The sequence below is a fragment of the Cucurbita maxima genome, unplaced genomic scaffold (genome assembly GCF_002738345.1).
Source record: "Cucurbita maxima cultivar Rimu unplaced genomic scaffold, Cmax_1.0 Cma_Scf00013, whole genome shotgun sequence".
Lineage (NCBI taxonomy): Eukaryota > Viridiplantae > Streptophyta > Magnoliopsida > Cucurbitales > Cucurbitaceae > Cucurbita > Cucurbita maxima.
The window spans coordinates 654,862-671,933 of record NW_019272029.1 but is presented as its reverse complement, the minus strand read 5'-3'; the positions used below and the strand labels follow the sequence as shown (position 1 = coordinate 671,933).

The 17,072-nt window shown below is 34.6% G+C and overlaps 2 protein-coding genes across 2 annotated transcripts; one reads left to right on the top strand and one right to left on the bottom strand.

The window, feature by feature from the left end:
* Window positions 1-3,139: 3,139 nt before the first annotated feature.
* Window positions 3,140-9,429, top strand: LOC111488208 (fimbrin-2). The gene is made up of 14 exons (XM_023135894.1): window positions 3,140-3,432; window positions 3,615-3,785; window positions 3,976-4,220; window positions 4,313-4,484; window positions 5,022-5,060; window positions 5,248-5,316; window positions 5,419-5,535; window positions 5,681-5,892; window positions 6,151-6,306; window positions 6,586-6,785; window positions 6,916-7,073; window positions 7,882-7,978; window positions 8,221-8,312; window positions 8,932-9,429. The coding sequence occupies exons 1-14, from the start codon at window positions 3,346-3,348 to the stop codon at window positions 9,118-9,120; spliced, it is 2,004 nt and encodes a 667-aa protein (XP_022991662.1). The 5' UTR covers window positions 3,140-3,345; the 3' UTR covers window positions 9,121-9,429.
* A 504-nt stretch (window positions 9,430-9,933) lies between these two features.
* LOC111488209 (probable sodium/metabolite cotransporter BASS3, chloroplastic) lies at window positions 9,934-15,181 on the bottom strand. The gene is made up of 5 exons (XM_023135895.1): window positions 14,520-15,181; window positions 13,817-13,912; window positions 13,416-13,722; window positions 12,079-12,326; window positions 9,934-10,396 (listed from the first exon to the last, which is right to left on the bottom strand). The coding sequence occupies exons 1-5, from the start codon at window positions 14,918-14,920 to the stop codon at window positions 10,156-10,158; spliced, it is 1,293 nt and encodes a 430-aa protein (XP_022991663.1). The 5' UTR covers window positions 14,921-15,181; the 3' UTR covers window positions 9,934-10,155.
* Between the last annotated feature and the right edge of the window lie 1,891 nt (window positions 15,182-17,072).

The following is a 17,072-nucleotide window of genomic DNA, read 5'->3' as shown; positions in this document are numbered from 1 at the left end:
ATGTTTTTCCCGTGGGCATAGTTGCGAGGTGCACAAACAGACTCAAGCGCTCGTTAATGATTAGAACCCTTTTGAATCTACGAGTACAGGATGTCAAATATGGCGAGTTTGAGATTGAATCTTATAGCTTTTAAGCAGTAATGTGGAGGCAAATCAAGCTTTTGAATCTCCCAAATCAGGCAACATGATGGAAATATCAAGCTGCCAGTGAAGTAAGCATGTGATGAAAGTCCCCACTTGATAAGTCTATACAAAAGTGGGCCTTTGTAATCATCTTCTATGCTAACAGAAAGTTGAAGCAAAAACAGCAAATATAAGGGCCCATTACCAAATATTTCTATATTTTTATTTTTATTTTATTATTTCTAATATAAACATATTTATTAATCTCAAAATACTTTTAAAATTTGCTATTTCGAACCAACGGTCAGATCCCACATTGGTTGGAGAAAAGAACGAAACATAAACCTCTCCTTAACAAATGTGCGAGACTGACAACAATATATAACGAGCTAGTGATGAGCTTGTACTTTACAAATTGAATCATAGTCATACACAGGACGGTATGCCAATGGTGTGTCAACATGAGTCGAACATAATTCAATTAATCAAGATCACGTCACCGAACTTTCGATCCATAAGAAAGTGAGTATCATCTAACCTCCGACACTCACTTTCTTTCGAATCGAAAGTTCGGTGACGTGATCTTAGTTAGTTGAATTATGCCCGATACTCACTTTCAACTAACTAAGATCACGTCACCGAACTCTCGATTCGAAAGAAAGTGAGTGTCGGAGGTTAGATATCCGATCGATCTTTCTTTTATATATATATATATTTAGGAGAAAAAGGAGGAATGGGCACGTGAGGTTACTTTTAGATTACAGCGGCCTTACAACTACACATAATGTCAAAATAATTGGTAGTAAGTCCTCTTTATTATAACGCCTTCAAAGCCGATTTGGTAGCTTACAAATCTCCACATCTTAATATTCAAAAAATATAAAATACTTAATAAATTATTAAAATTCATTAAAAAAAACATTTAAATTAACAAGGAATTAAAGTTTTTTTTTTTTTTTTTTTTAGTGTTAAAAAAATAGTTTTATGTTATTAATAAATCGTTTATATATTCAACATTTAAAATTCTAAGACAAAATTGATAAAAAAAAAAAAAAAATTGGAAGTTAAAAAATCAATTTATAATTTAATTAGTAATTTTAAAAGCTCCCAATTGAGTTCTATTAATAGTATTTATTATTATTTGCAATTTTATAATATTAGTTGTAGAATAGCTTTCAAAAATGCTTGTAGAACCTTCGAACCGAATAGATCTCAAAATATTATTACTCAAATAAACAATAAGAATTCGAGATATTAAGATAAATTACCAACTAATAATATTCATGGAATAAAATAAAATATACTATTAATCAAATCATAAATAGAAAAATATTAAAGGATTAAAAATATCTAAGATATATTTCATAACTAATATATTGTCAAAATATTAACTTGAATATCTTGACTCATTCAAACTATAAAATGTTGCACTAAATTCTGACATTTTATTATCTAAGTGTTACGAATTTTTTTATTTGTTTATTAAAATTTTGTTTCCTTAAATTTAAATAGATTTGATCCATCGTGAAAATATCTCGAAAATGTTGGAACTTTTTTTAAAAATGTTTTAAAATATAAGAATATGTATATAGAATAAATTATAAAAAATATATTTTATACTTTCGTATTTGAGAAGATTGTCAAGTAGATAGCGTGGTTATACCACAAAAAATGTGGGAAAATGTTGGAGAATATAATTCGAGAATGTGGGGTACAAATGTGGCATATTTCGAGAATCGATGATCGCCTACATTCGGGAAGTGGGTGATGAAGTCCAACGACATATTTTTCCGCTAACAGATATTATTTGTTTTGGCCCGTTACGTATCGTCGTTAGTTTTATTGTTTTAAAACACGTCTAATAGGTAAAGGTTTTCACTCTTTTATAAAGAATATTTTGTTTAATTGTTCAACCAATGTGGATCTCACAATCCACCCCTTCAAAGTTCAACGTCATCGCTGACACATCGTTTGATACCTAACTCTAATACCAATTTGAAAGTTTTGTTGATATTAATAAGAGTTCGAAGAAGACCGAAACTTTGACCTTCTGAGCCTTCCTTGACAGATTAAAATTCAAGTATTATGGATTAAACTTTGAAATTGGACTAAATTATTTAAACACTATTTGATTACTTAAATTAAAAAAAAAAAAAGAAATAAAAGAAATTTTAAAAAAGAAACGAGAAACGACGGTTGCGTGATTAAGTCAAATTTCTCTTTCGGTGAGAAAGCACACAAACTTTGCCGGTTTTCCTAAATGACGAAACTACCCTTCTTTGGAATAAAATTTGAATTTTTTGCCATCGACACGTGTCGGCTTCATGTTTCCTTTCTTACCGAGTTTCTCGGACTTGAACCAATCACTTTCTAGCTATCAATTTTGCCCCGTATTGTACGCTCCACGTTAGGGTTAATTTTGTAATTTCGACATATAATCAATAATAAAAAGGGTTCCAAATAAAAATTTAGGCTTTCTTATTAAATGGAATTAATTTTCTCTTCATTATTCCTTCACACAGTTTTTTTTTCTTAAAACACTCTTAGTAAAATATATTAAACAAAAATAAAATTTAAAAATTATTATCATTATTATTTAATTTTTAAAACATAGAATTAACTCGGTTAAATATTAAATAACAAAAATCAATTAATTATCCTATAGAGCTTGAACGCTTGAAAATGTCATTATAGCAAAACTTTAGTTAAAATTTGAGATATTATTTTTCTAACTAGCGGAGTAATTAAAATGTAAAAATTGAATATTTTTCCATAAATTAATGAATAATTTTATTTGTTTTTTTAAAACATTATAACCGAGGACGTAAAAATTGGGGAGTATAGCCGTTTAGAGGGGCATTTTAGTCACAATAAAAAGAGAAAATTAAAATTAAAATTAAAATGATTTAAAACGACAAGAGCGGCCCCAACTTGTGTACAACGCTCAGTTCTTTCTTTTAATATATATAGAGAGAGAAAGTGAAATGGGGATAGTGGAGTCATTATTTGAATTCTTTCTCTCTCTCTCTCTCTCTCTCTCTCTCTCTCTCTCTCTCTCTCTCTCTCCTAACGATCTTTGAAATTCTGACAGCTTCGTAGCTTTGGCCTACCATCGCCATTCATCTTCTTCCCCACTTTTCCCTTCCCTGATTGCTGAAGCCGAAGCCTGAACGGAAGAAGAGCAAGAACTAGAAGCATCAGCATCTTCCTTGAACCGGAGCCATGTCTGGATATGTTGGCATTCTCGTCTCAGATCCATGGCTCCATAATCAGTTCACTCAAGTCGAGCTTCGGAGTCTGAAGTCTCATGTATGTACTTCCTCTCTTTCTTGTTTTGATTATTTTGAGGGAATTCTGGTGGCTTTTGGTTTGATGTGAAAAGCACTCTGTCGCATTATTCTTGATTCGTTTCTGGTGTATGTTTTGGCTGTTTTGGTGTTGAAACCGCTGGTTCTTAGTGTTTTTGGTTTGGATCTGATTGGATTTTGTAGTATATGAGTATGAAAAGAGAGAGCGGCAGGCTTACCCTTGGAGACTTGGCTTCCAAAATGTCGAGGCTTAAAGTTGTCGGAGAGAATCTTACGGAGCAAGAGAGAGCTTCCTTCATACAAGATTTGTATCAGAATCAGGATGATGAAGTCGATTACGAATTCTTCCTTAAAGTACGTTGTGTTTGTCTTCTTTATCTCTCTCTTCTGCTTTTCTTTGTTCATCTTTGATAGATACAGAGCCTCTGTCAGATGATGTTCATGTTCAATCTATCTCAATTTTCTTTTCCGACGAGAACGTCGAAAGGAAAAAAACTGAAGTTCGGATGTATTACTTGATGATTATCTTTAACGAACATGACAGATTTATCTGAAATTGCAAGCTCATGCAAGTGCTAGAACCGGAAGTACTGGTGCGAAAAATTCATCGGCATTTCTCAAGGCTGCCACCACTACTTTGCTTCACACAATTAGCGAATCGGAGAAAGCATCTTACGTCGCACATATCAACAATTACCTTTCAGAAGATAAATTTCTTAAGAGATACCTCCCCATAGACCCTTCCACGAACAATCTATTCGATATTGCGAAGGACGGAGTTCTTCTCTGGTAAGTCGTCATTAATATGTTTTATAATCGCCTTTATTCTTAATTGATTTGGATTCGATTTCAACAACGATTTCTGTTATTGGTGGTTACAGTAAACTAATCAATGTGGCGGTTCCTGGAACTATTGATGATCGTGCAATCAATACAAAGGCTGTGCTCAATCCTTGGGAAAGAAATGAAAACCATACACTTTGCCTCAACTCTGCAAAGGCCATTGGATGCACTGTAGTAAATATTGGAACACAGGATTTTATTGAAGCGAGGGTATGAATATTTCTCTTAGCTATCAAAATAGAGTCTAGAAGTTGATTCTTATACCTTCCATTTGAAGTATTACTTTCTTTCATCTACTAAACCTTCTTTACCATTCAACTTTGGAGTATGTTTGAACTTTTTATTTAAAAGCAAAAAGCACCATAAAGCCTAAGACAGGGCAGGCAAACGAATGTAATCAATATTTAGGAACAAATTGGAAGCAGACAACGTTCCGAGGAAAACAACTTCAATTGCATAGGTTAATTAGAGTTTGCCCATGGTTTAGATGATTGTCAGAGACAAAATAGCGCAATTCTGATTTTAATTTTTCCTTTTCTAGTTAATTTATGAAGTAAAAGCTAAAATTTTCTTTCTATTTTCTCATTTATATAATAACTCATCATGTTCTACAATAATTAAAATGTTGAAGAATGAATTGAAGATCCCTGGAGACTACATTCCTCGAGTTATTTTGAAATAGTATACTGAGTAATCTATGCAACTTTACTGATCAGAATGAGTTGAGTCATCTGTTTTCATTTGCAGCGGCATCTTGTACTTGGACTTATATCTCAGATTATTAAGGTAAAATACTGTTATGATCTTTTGACATAATGTTTTTTTTAGTATATATACATATATATCCTTTTAACATTATCTGGTTTTACACTGCCTTTTACAATTGATTAATTGTAATTACTTTCTACGTTAAAATTGTTGCTAAAGTGTTATGTTTAGATTGATTCACTTGTCCTAATGGTTATTGTACCAGATACAATTATTGGCAGACCTCAACCTCAAAAAGACCCCTCAGTTGGTGGAGTTGGTTGGTGATGGTAAGGTAATGATGGACTTTGAATTACATATAATATGCTTTTTTACAGAATACAAACTTTTAGCAGCAGATTATTTGGAAGACATTTTTGAATTCTCTAACTGCCAGGATGTGGAGGAGTTGATGAGCCTACCTCCAGAAAAGATCTTACTGAGATGGATGAATTTTCAACTTAAGAAAGGAGGATACAACAAGACAGTAACAAACTTCTCTTCTGACATAAAGGTAGAAATGGTGCTAAAATTTGTTTCTAATATTCACTGAACCTATTTTTTCCTCACCAAAATGAAGAAGTTAACTTGGAAATTTATTATTTTCCTTCTATGGATTTCTTTTTTCATTGTTGAACATGTGAGATAATGTCCTGCAGGATGCAGAAGCATATGCTTGCCTTTTAAAAGTTCTTGCACCTGAGCACAGTAATCCGTCAACATTGACAGTAAAAGATCCTTTAGAACGAGCGAAGTTGGTTCTTGAACATGCAGATAAAATGGGTTGCAAAAGATATCTCACAGCTAGAGATATTGTGGAGGGTTCACCTAATTTGAACCTCGCTTTCGTGGCTCATATCTTTCAGCATAGGTGAGAAAGAATCAACTCCTTGAGCAAGCTGCATTGGTTCTTATTTTGTGCAATCCAGTTCTTTGGACTATTTTCTCTGGGTGACAGCTTCTAAATATTTTTATTGTATCCTATATTTTTGTATGACACTAGAGCTTTGCAAGCCCACGAAAAATTGCAAAATTGACATATAAACATGACATGAAAGCCAAACTACTCTGTTTCTTTTTTCCTGCCTATTATCTTTAAATTGTTTATGACATTTACCATACTTTGTAGGAATGGGCTGTCTACGCAGACGAAGCAAATATCTTTTCTAGAGACGATGCCAGATGACGCCCAAGTTTCTAGGGAAGAGAGAGCATTCCGTTTATGGATAAATAGCATGGGGCTTTCAACTTATATCAATAATGTCTTTGAGGATCTTAGAAATGGGTAAAAATTATTTTATCTCTTCCTGCGTTATTTTGTTTTGACTTAAAAGAGGATACAATTTTATTTACTTGATTAATCTTTTAAGTTAGCGTACCAGATCAGAGTAAATCTCTAGATATCATTGATTTTTTAATAATGAAGAAATTTCGTTTTCGAAAATATTGCAACTTCTTCTATTGAAGAATGGGTTATCAAATGGGATCATTATTATGTCTATGGTTACAAACTGATAGATACTATTAACTGTGAATGAAATAATATCTTTCCTTCATTTTTCAGGTGGATTCTTCTTGAGACGCTAGACAAGGTGTCCCCAGGAATTGTTAATTGGAAGATTGCTAATAAGCCTCCGATTAAAATGCCATTTAGAAAAGTAGAAAACTGCAACCAAGTTGTCAAAATAGGGAAGCAATTGAAGTTCTCTCTGGTTAATATTGCTGGAAACGATATTGTGCAAGGGAATAAAAAATTGATACTGGGTAAGCCAGTCAATATTTTCATCTGTTAAGCAGACATTACTACTAAAGATGATTTTCTGTATAGTTTGATATTTGGAATTATTCCATTGGTATATATTGCTCAGGTGAAGATTTCTGGCTTTCTTTTCAGCTTACTTGTGGCAACTGATGAGATACAACATCCTTCAACTTCTAAAAAACTTAAGATTCCACTCCTTTGGAAAGGAAATCACTGATGCTGATATTTTGCAATGGGCCAACAACAAAGTCAGAGGTTCTGGGAGCCAGTGTCACATGATTAGTTTTAAGGTATTGACTTCTTCATGCTCCTTCTCAAAGTGACGTTATATTGCTATCTTTCAATGATCTCAAGTAGTCAGTTTGGTGTTAGTTTGAACTAGTGTGAAGTCCTAACTATTTCTTTAAAAGTGCATATGATCATTGAGTTTTGAAAGACGAAGTATAATTATTTATTGGTCAATCCTATTTTGGTTGGGCTTTCTGCTTTTCTTATTTTACACACGCACATATATTTATCAAAACATCGAATCCTTCAACTTTTAAACTTTTGTTTTGTTTTCTTTCTTTATTGGGCTAGAACATATTGCATTGGTCTTAAGCTTTACATCAAAGAACCATTTTGTCGATTTTATTAATGATTTGATAGAAATTTAGTATAAGCATATATATTTTATTCATTTATTGGAAGTATCTCAATAGTGTAACGCGGTCGACTTATTGAGAAAAATGAGAAAAATCACTTCTCTCTAGTTTTGGAAAAATAAGCGACTCACAAAGTCTAGAAAGAAATATATTCTATTTGATCTCGAAGCCCTTATGTAGCACTTCTTTCACTTCTAAATGGGAGATTGTTCCTAGGACATATACTCTTAACTCTTAATTAAGAGATATACTCTTAAGAGAGAGGATAGATTTCACTCCCTACTCTCAAATTAGAACCTTAATTGTTTTTAATAACTAACATAATCCTCCTCTATCTTCAAATAAGGAACGGTCAGAAGAAAAAAAAGTAATCATTCCAAATAATATTTTCATTTAATTTCGTTAATGATGAGACTTATAACAACTTGTTATTATCATAATATGCCATCTACAGGACAAGAGTTTGTCGAATGGAACATTTTTCCTGGAGCTTCTTAGTTCAGTGCAGCCTAGAGTTGTCAATTGGAGTCTTGTTACCAAAGGAGTCACCGGTATGCTTTTATTATGTATTTTTGCATTGTAAGCTATTCCTTCTATTTCTGAAAAATACTTCAAAATTTAGCCAAATGTCGAAATTAACAGGTGTTCGGAAACTTTTTTTTTTCTATTTAAAGTATGTAATTTAAAAATGGAAACATTGTTTACAACATTAAGGGACCAAGAAAAGGGCATCCTCACGTGTCTACAAAATTTCTAATTGTTTGCTCTTTTCCTTTAATCATGACCAACATAGACGAGGAGAAAAAGATGAACGCAACCTACATCATTAGCATTGCAAGGAAGCTTGGATGTTCCATATTTTTGCTTCCTGAAGACATCACTGAGGTACTTATCTGAACTTCAGCTCTATCTTTCTTCCCTTTTATCTTATTTACTGTTACATTTTTAAATTATTAAAGAATGAATTGATAGGATAAAATTCAAAAGATCTAACAAAATGCTAAAAAGATTAATATTTAGATAAACTACTAATATGGAGAAATTCTGCAAAGATGGCTTCCCATTGAACGTCCATAAAAATAGGGAATTCGAAAAAATAGTTAAAGAGAAGATTTATGAAATTTTGAGTGTCCTAATTTTTTATAGAGACGCGCTACAAGGCTCTTATAGCTAAACACATGTACTTTAGATGGAACATGTAGGCAAGAGCGAGAACATGAACTTATAGTTGTGCTTGAGTTAGGGCTATTGATGAGCATGATGTGCAAGCAAGGTGTTGGGGCGTTGATGTGGCTGGCGTGCACAAGGTGGGGGAGGCTTGAGGGCCTGCAGGAAATGGTTTTAGAAGTTTAATTACGTAGTTTTATGGTGTGGTCCAAAACAAACATGGCTCGTAGAATGTTTAATATTTTGGGAGATCGAATTATGAGGAGTAAATTAAAATGAAGTTGAAAAGGGTGGGAATTAGATTAATATTAACATCTTTTGTTTTATGTACCATTAGGTGAATCAAAAGATGATCCTCACCTTAACTGCAAGTATCATGTACTGGTTTCTCTTGAAACAAGGAGGCGATGAGAAAGGTTGGGCAAGTTCAGACAGCGAAAACAGCAGCCAATCAGAGGTCGTTTCGAACTCGACGACTGATGACTCAGCCTCCGAGTCATCAGCAGATGAAAATGGTAACATGTAAATCAAACATGAAACAAAATTCCAATGATTACATTTTTTTTAGGTGTTTAATTTTCAATTGGAATTTGTGATTGCAAAAGAATGTGTATTGGGTAATGGGGCATTTTATAGGAAGTAGAAATCAAAGTGCTTTTTGAAAGTTTCTTTTTTTTTTTTTTGCTTGCCGCAGAATCTGCTGCGAGATGTGAATAGCTCAGTTCCCTCCCCCTCTCTTCTTTTCAACAAATATTGTATTATTATGAATTCGATCTTTTTCTTTTTTGGGTTCTTCATTCATAGAGTTCCTACTAGTGTTGCATTTTTTGTATTATCTCTACTCTTCCTTTCTTTTTTTTTTTTTGTTTTATTTGTATATTAAGCATCAATTCGATGGCGAGGATTTGAATATGAAGTTTGAAAAGTAACATATCTTTTTATAAAAAGTAAAAAGTGTTAATGCTATTTTTTAAAATTTCATAGGTATTTTTCAAACATAGAATATTTTTAAACTTCTTAAAAAAAGTTGAACACTTGAGTATATTTAAAATTCTATTAAAAATTCAATAATTTTTTTAAAATAAAGTACTAATGATTTTCATCCAAAATTAACAGATAAAAAGTAGTTTTAATTTTTTTAAAATTTAAGTATATATTTTTTTTAGAAAAAATATAAATTTTAAAAATATTTTTATTAATTTAACCTTTTTCAATTTAATGTTTAAACTAAACTGAAACTATGCAGAAACAACCTTTTTTTTTTTTTTTTTTCTTGATTTTATGTGAAAACTATTATGATACTAAATATTATTCTAGATCATGCTCATGCTCATGCTCATGCTCATGCTCATGGTGCGCCCCATTTCATTTCCTGCATCATATGAACGTATACAAGTAAATTCATTTCCTGCTATTTTCTATGGGGTACCTGAATCTCTCTCTGTACAGAGAAGTTTCCAACTGCTACTGCTAGTTGATGCAGCACTCTTTTCCCTTGCTTTCAACTGGAATTTTCGCCGTTGCATTTTGAGACTTCCAACCAGTTTATAAAGAGATGGATTCAAGAAGCACTGACAATTGAACTGGTTTTCTGCATCAAAAGAGATGGTAAGTCTCTAATTTTGGAGCCACTGCCCCAGAAAGAAGCTAAACAAAGACCCATGATGGCCATGGCGACGACCGAACACGCAGGCGGAACGGCCTGTGTGCTCCCGAGGAACTGAGTAGCAAGAAGCCCTGCTAGAGTGGAGCTTTGCATCCCTGTGCACAGTGAAATTGTTCTGCTAGCTTCTTCTTCTTGCCTATGACACCAACGACATTGTATACACAGTTTCAAAAATCAGATATATAACAAAATGGCTATCAAGTAAAGTAATGTTCATCATATGTTTGAATTCTGACATTCAATGTAATCTAGTTTTCAATGACCTTGTTATTAAGTCAACCTCATCCATCTACAATAACTGTGCACCCTAATGTCAAACTCAAAACAATATCAATGTTTGTCATTTATGAAGCTTTCTACCTAAAATCAGGAGCTAGGAGACCCAACGGTTAGGAATAACAACTCTCCACAATGGTATGATATTGATCACTTTGAGCATAAGCTCTCGTGGTTTTGCTTTGGGCTTCCCCAAAAGGCCTTATACCAATGGAGATGTATTCATTACTTATAAACATATGATCATTCCCTAGATTAGCCAATGTAGGACTCCCTCCCAACAATTCTCAATAATCCTGCCCTCGAACAAAGTGCACTATAGAGCCTCCCCTGAGGCCTATGGAGCCCTCGAACAGTCTCCCCTTAATCGAGACTCAACTCCTTCTTTGTAGTTCTTAAAAAAAGTACACTTTTTGTTCGACACTTGAGTCACGACATCTGAGGATTCTATTTACATGGCTAAGTTAAAGGCATGACTTTGATACCATGTTAGAAATAACGATTCTCCACAATAAAATGATATTATCCACTTTGAGCATAACCTCTCGTGGCTTTGCTTTGAAAATACTTCATTCTAATCGAGATGTATTCCTTACTTATAAACTCATGATCATTCCCTAAATTAGCTAAGGTGGGACTCCCTCCCAGCATCTTAACCCACCAACAGATACTAACCACTTACAACTTGACTTTTATGTAATTTTGTTGCTTGGGAGCTATTTTAAAAAGTAGCTTCCAACTTGAGTTTTCGGGTTTAGGAGGAGGGTGTTGGATGGTTATAGGTGTTGTACACTGGAAATTAATAATAAAAGCCTCGTAGTTAATATGAGAATAAACGATTATCAAAGACTCAATCAAACACATTTTCACCAAATTTTGTTCCAAATCCCATAGCTACTTTTCAAAGTTCTCTCAGACAGCCCTTCTACTTTCGATTTTTAAGTTCGAAAATGAATTTTATAGACTACTCCCAACAAGCCATACACTGCAGAATTGGTTGATGCTATCTATTCATGAACTATTGCCAGCATTGTTATCTAAGATCCACTTGAGCAGAAAGGTAAGCAATATTATGACAGCAGATAGTTTTCATGTGAATGAAGAGTTGAAAAGCCTTGACTAATTATAGTCACATGCCTTAACAGTTTTGTAAAAAGATTGAAGGCGATTGATCAAAGCAAAAGATCAGATGGTTCCTAGCATTAGCTGCCCTGCTGGACTTTTGTAACCATTTAATCGATAAAGAGATACTCATATTTTCATGCATAATAAAATGCGAGCAGAACAATTGAAGCATTAAAAATAACTAAATTTAGCATAACCATCAACTTAAATGTTTGGATTGATTTGATGATTCAATCTGGTATTAGAGTAAGAGGTCTTGTGTTCGAACCATCAAATTAAGCTTTTGGGTGATAAGTAATTTAAGAAGAATCAATTATATGTGTGAAGTTATACCTCAGAACGGTCGTTCAGAAGGAGCTGAATCCCCAAAGTTCATAAAAATAAATGGGATTTTATGTCAAGAGATATGACTTTTACCTTACGATTGGAATTTTGGACGCCCAGTATCCCAAAGTGAATGCCATAGTATGGAAGACCAAAACTGGAAAAACCAACCGGGCTCCATCTATTGACAAAATTTGGCTCCTGTTTATAGCAAGAGGGCTACCGATGCACAATGAAGTACAGATCATTGCAACAAACGGCATCACAGGTTGAAGAAGGGCCACGATCGGCTTTGCATAAGAATTAAGGACGAGTCCAAGAGAAATTGGAACAAGAACAACCTGCAACCATGATTAATAACCAAACATTAATGATTATATCAGACAATCTCCACAGAGACACATGAAAAGAACACATGAAAAGAACACATGAAAAGAACACATGAAAATCTCCATAAAAGAAACTTTTGTTTAACTAACTCGTTTGCTAAGAAGAGTTATAAAGATTAGAAAAGCTCTCTCATACAACCAGATGCCTAAATAATAAGAAACCCAATATATCAAGACCTTTCTGCACTAAATGTTTTTTTTTTTTCAGGAAAAAAGTCTAATACTACTCTAGTACATGCTCCCGAAGGAGTATACTTTTCAGTAGAAGGGGAGAGATTGTGGTAGGCATGTTGTTTTGCAATCTTGTGGGGGTATATGTGGCTCTAGGGAAATAGCAGGATTTTTAGGAGTGGAGAGGTTTTTGAGGAAGGTGTTGAAGGTGGTGTTATTTAATGCGTCTTTATGAGCTTGTGCGAGATCCCACCTCGGTTAAAGAGGAAAACAAAGCATTCCTTATAAGGGAGTGAAAACCTCTCCCTAACAGACGTGTTTTAAAAAACGTGAGGCTGACGACGATACGTAACGGACAAAAGTGGACAATATCTACTAGCGGTTGGCTTGGACGGTTACAAATGGTATCAGAGCTGACACCGAGGGGTATGCCAACGAGGACGCTGGCCACCAAGGGGGTAGATTGTGAGATCCCACGTCAGTTGGAGAGGGAAACGAAGCATTCCTTAAAAGGGTGTGGAAATCTCTCCCTAACAGACGCGTTTTAAAACCGTGAGGCTGATGGCAATACGTAACGGGCCAAAGGCAGACAATATTTACTAGCGGTGGGCTTGGGATGTTAGAACTTAGTTGTATTCTTTTAGATTGGAGTTGTTCCCTATAGTTTAGGACTCCTTTTGTTGGTTTGTTTTTTTTTTTTTTCTTTTGTACGTCCTTGTACATTCTTTCATTTTTATCAATGAAAGCTTGGTTTCTTACCAAAAAAAAAAAAAAAATATTGATAAAAGGAGAATGCACTACCATTGTACTGGACATTTTTGTTTGAAGTCTGTGAATCTTATCTACTATTCAATTCATTGAAACCATTACCTGCAATATTGACTTTGACATGGCAACTGCATCAACTGGAACAACCGAACCGATCAGAATGCCAGTCAACAGAGGTGTCAGAAGCACGGAAGAGATGGTGGTGAAGCTGGTAAGGAGAACACTCAAGGCAATATCTCCTTTACTTAAGAAACTGGCATAACTTGACAACTGAGCCCCTCCAACACAGGCTGTGAGAAGAAATCCTGCATAGAACATTGGAGATATGCCAAATGCTCTAGCTATCAAAACACCAAGGGCTGGTTTCAACACATACTGAGCAATAAACCCAACAGAAAGTGGTAGAGGCCTGCAAATCATAAACAAAATGAAGAAAAATAAATCTCAAGAACAGGCTCAAGTTTTCAAATGCAGTTCAAGGATTGGTGTTCCAGATGTATAACCTCTTAATTGCTAAAGCAAAATCATTGATCGAAAGCTTAATCCCAATAGATAGCATTATCCCACCAAGAGCTGGGGCATAGAAATCCTTAGAAACCCTGCAAAATGCCAAATCAAAAACATAATAATATACTTTTTGACAAATTCAAATTTGATTTCATATACTGTATAAACTACATGCACGACCTCAAACGGCATCATATCATTGTAACAGATAGTTTTGTTAAAAGATTCAATAATCTAAATATGATAGCAACAAAGAAAAGAGAAGGGATAACAAGGAAGCTATGAGCCATCATATAGCTCCTTGTGGACTCTGCAAATTGAAAGTTCCAAAACTAAATTCATAAAAAAATATACATATAATGACATTCACAATTTAAAACAAATTTTTTATTAAAAAAACAACCAGAAAGTTGACTGGTTGAGGATAAACGAAACCGTTATTAAATTATTTGACTGCAGATTATAAAGAAACCTGAACAACAGTAACAACAATATTAAATATCAAAGATAATGAAGTTTCAAGATCAATAAAAATAAATTAGTAAGAATCATTTCTCAGAGAACAAGGATTTAGTGCTGCATGGGAGAAAGAAAGAATTCAAAAAAAATTAGTTTAAAAAACAAAAAATGCAGTGGCTGAAATTGAAAATTGGTAACTACACTACACTACAATAACTAAATCGATAAGGTCCAAATTACCAAGTGAAAGTAGAAGGCCGAGTCAAAGCCGCAATCGCAGTCGCAGCCACCACAAAAGGAAGCAAAGCCGACAAAAGCTGAGACGAATCGCCATCGGTAGCTTCCGCCTCCGCATTGGAGTTCAGTCCAAAGGATAACAGCGAGAAATTCCCTTGCCGAATCCGCGAGCCGATTCTCCCGACGAACGGCGACGTCGAACAAGCAAACGTGGACACAGCTCCATTACGCACCGTGCTCCAATTCTTCGACGTCGAACAGTAAGAAGACCACAGTCTTGTCAAATTACACGAAAATGAAAGGCAGAGACAATCGGATGAATACAATTTTGGTTTTCTCCGAGGCTTGATCGGCAATTGAGAAGGAAAGGGAACCGGAGAAGAGCAGAGCGCTATGGCGGACATGGAGAAGGAGAAGGGAGTGTAAACAGTGAAGTCGCCGGAGTATAGTCTCCGGAAAGTGAATGATTTCGCCGCTGGTGAGACTGTTTGTTCTGTGTGTGAGACGATAAAGAGGGGGAAGAACAAGGTAACAGTCGAAGACAGAGCGCGAGAAATATCCGTCCAAGTGTTGGGAGGAAAGTGCTGATGCCCTGTTGATTTCAGTTTTTTGTTTTCCTTTCAAAATTTGCCAATTAGTCCCTGCCTTTAATTGCAACTCAGTCCCTATATTTCACTGTATTTTCAATCTTCCAAAAATTGATCAAATATAATCTTTAACGACATATTTGAATCTCTAATCAACTAGTCGAAGGTTAGTCCACTTGACTTGCACGTGATCAACGATACAGTTGGAATTGAAATACCTACATGATGATTGTCGCACGTGATTGACGATATAGTATGGAGCAAATTGCCTAAGCTTGCTACTCATGCTCAAATGCTCGAGATAGGATTTCTAATATGCATCGTGAACTTGTCTCCTCTCAAGTTTATAACTTCTATTTATATGAAGTTGACCTAAAGTTTCTCGGGTATCCTAGACCATAATCAGCCTCCTCTTTGTTCTTAGAATGCGAGATCACCTAGGTTGCCCGAGTTGGCCCAGGGCTCGTTCGGTTTGTAAACAAAGTGATACAGACTTGAGCCTTGGATAGGATTAGCTCATAAGACTCGTTTGTCTTCCTCGGTCGAGTCATGCAAAATATCAATCAAAGCCTCCTCCATTAGTCTGTAACGTAGTTTAATGGATAAACGTAAGTTTTAAAAAAAAGAGATTTATGGTTACTAGGGAGCAAATTGCAATTGGTAAAACTAGAGGGACTAAATTGTAAATTAATGAGGTGATAAGGATTTGATTGAAAATATGTTTGTTTTTCATTAAAAAAATTTCAACCCATAAGATATTTTTATTTAGTTAGAAAGAGCGAGAGAGGCGTATTCAAGTGCAAGTATGACGTGGAAATTGCAAGATGGTTCATCAAGAAAATGGACGGCTGAGATGAATTGAATTCTAAATTGTGGCTCACGGGAGATGACAGCCAATCGATATCTGCCACGCTTTTCAAGAATTCTAGAACCTAGTTTTTGGCTTTTCCGGTGTGAACAAAATACTACATATAATTGTTAATTATTTTTTATTTTTTAGAATATGCAATATTGGTTTGAATTTAAAATATTAATAACTACTATTTGTAATTGGTAAGTTAGTGAAATTATTGGATTTTACTCTAAACTTTATTATATTATTATTATTATTATTTGTGCAATAAATTTATATGAATGCCCTCGAAAGAAAATGTATTAAATTGTAGTGGGACACATTTTCAAATTATATTTCTTTAATTCATATATGTTAAATATTTAAGGTAAGTTTGACATGTGGATAAGATCCTGTTTAATCTAGGTGGAATGACTGATACATGGCCAAACATAAATTCTGTCACACATGAATCCCGTCCAATTTATAGAATAGGACCAAATATAAAATTGAAAATCCAGGAACCAAATAAACACAAAATTCAAAGTTTTGAGGTTAAAGATAGGATGTCTAACTATCTATAGGATCGGTGCCCCGTGGAAATCCATCCCGAACGGAGCACGGCTACCTATTTAAATTGGGAACGGGGAAGGGATGGGAAGAGCTTTCTTCCTATTAGATAAATGGAGTCAGGGAACCCGTCCCCGCTTATAGTATACTGTTAGAATTGGTCAATCCATTAGAATAGCTTGAAGTTAGTCATGCCATAAGAATAGGCTTACTTCGTTAGTTTCCTATGAAATCGGATCTATTAGTTAATCTTTTGCCAATATAAATAGAATATGTCCTCAATAGTGTGAGGCACAGTTTTGCATAAACTTGATATGGTATCAGAGCAGAAATAAGATCCACGAGATCCATAGCCTCTGCTGTTAAACATGTCAATCCCAATCAACACAATGTCTTCTCCGTCGATCAGTCAGGTGATTAGTGTTAAGCTTACACAAGAAAATTATCTACTGTGGTCTACCCAAATCCTTCCCTACTTGCGTAGCCAAAACCTTGTTGGTTTTGTGGATGGATCCATGCCTGCACCAAGCCAGACGATCGCCGTTGAACCAAGTGAAGAAACAGGGA

Excerpts from the sequence above, each read along its gene's own strand:
- LOC111488209 (XM_023135895.1), bottom strand. The coding sequence starts at position 14,920 with ATGTCCGCCATAGCGCTCTGCTCTTCTCCGGTTCCCTTTCCTTCTCAA. Across the intron at positions 13,913-14,519 it reads CGGCCTTCTACTTTCACTTG|GGTTTCTAAGGATTTCTATG; the intron begins GTAATTTGGACC and ends GGCATTTTGCAG. Across the intron at positions 12,327-13,415 it reads TGTCAAAGTCAATATTGCAG|GTTGTTCTTGTTCCAATTTC; the intron begins GTAATGGTTTCA and ends TCATGGTTGCAG.
- LOC111488208 (XM_023135894.1), top strand. The coding sequence starts at position 3,346 with ATGTCTGGATATGTTGGCATTCTCGTCTCAGATCCATGGCTCCATAAT. Across the intron at positions 7,074-7,881 it reads GTCACATGATTAGTTTTAAG|GACAAGAGTTTGTCGAATGG; the intron begins GTATTGACTTCT and ends TGCCATCTACAG. Across the intron at positions 7,979-8,220 it reads TGTTACCAAAGGAGTCACCG|ACGAGGAGAAAAAGATGAAC; the intron begins GTATGCTTTTAT and ends TGACCAACATAG.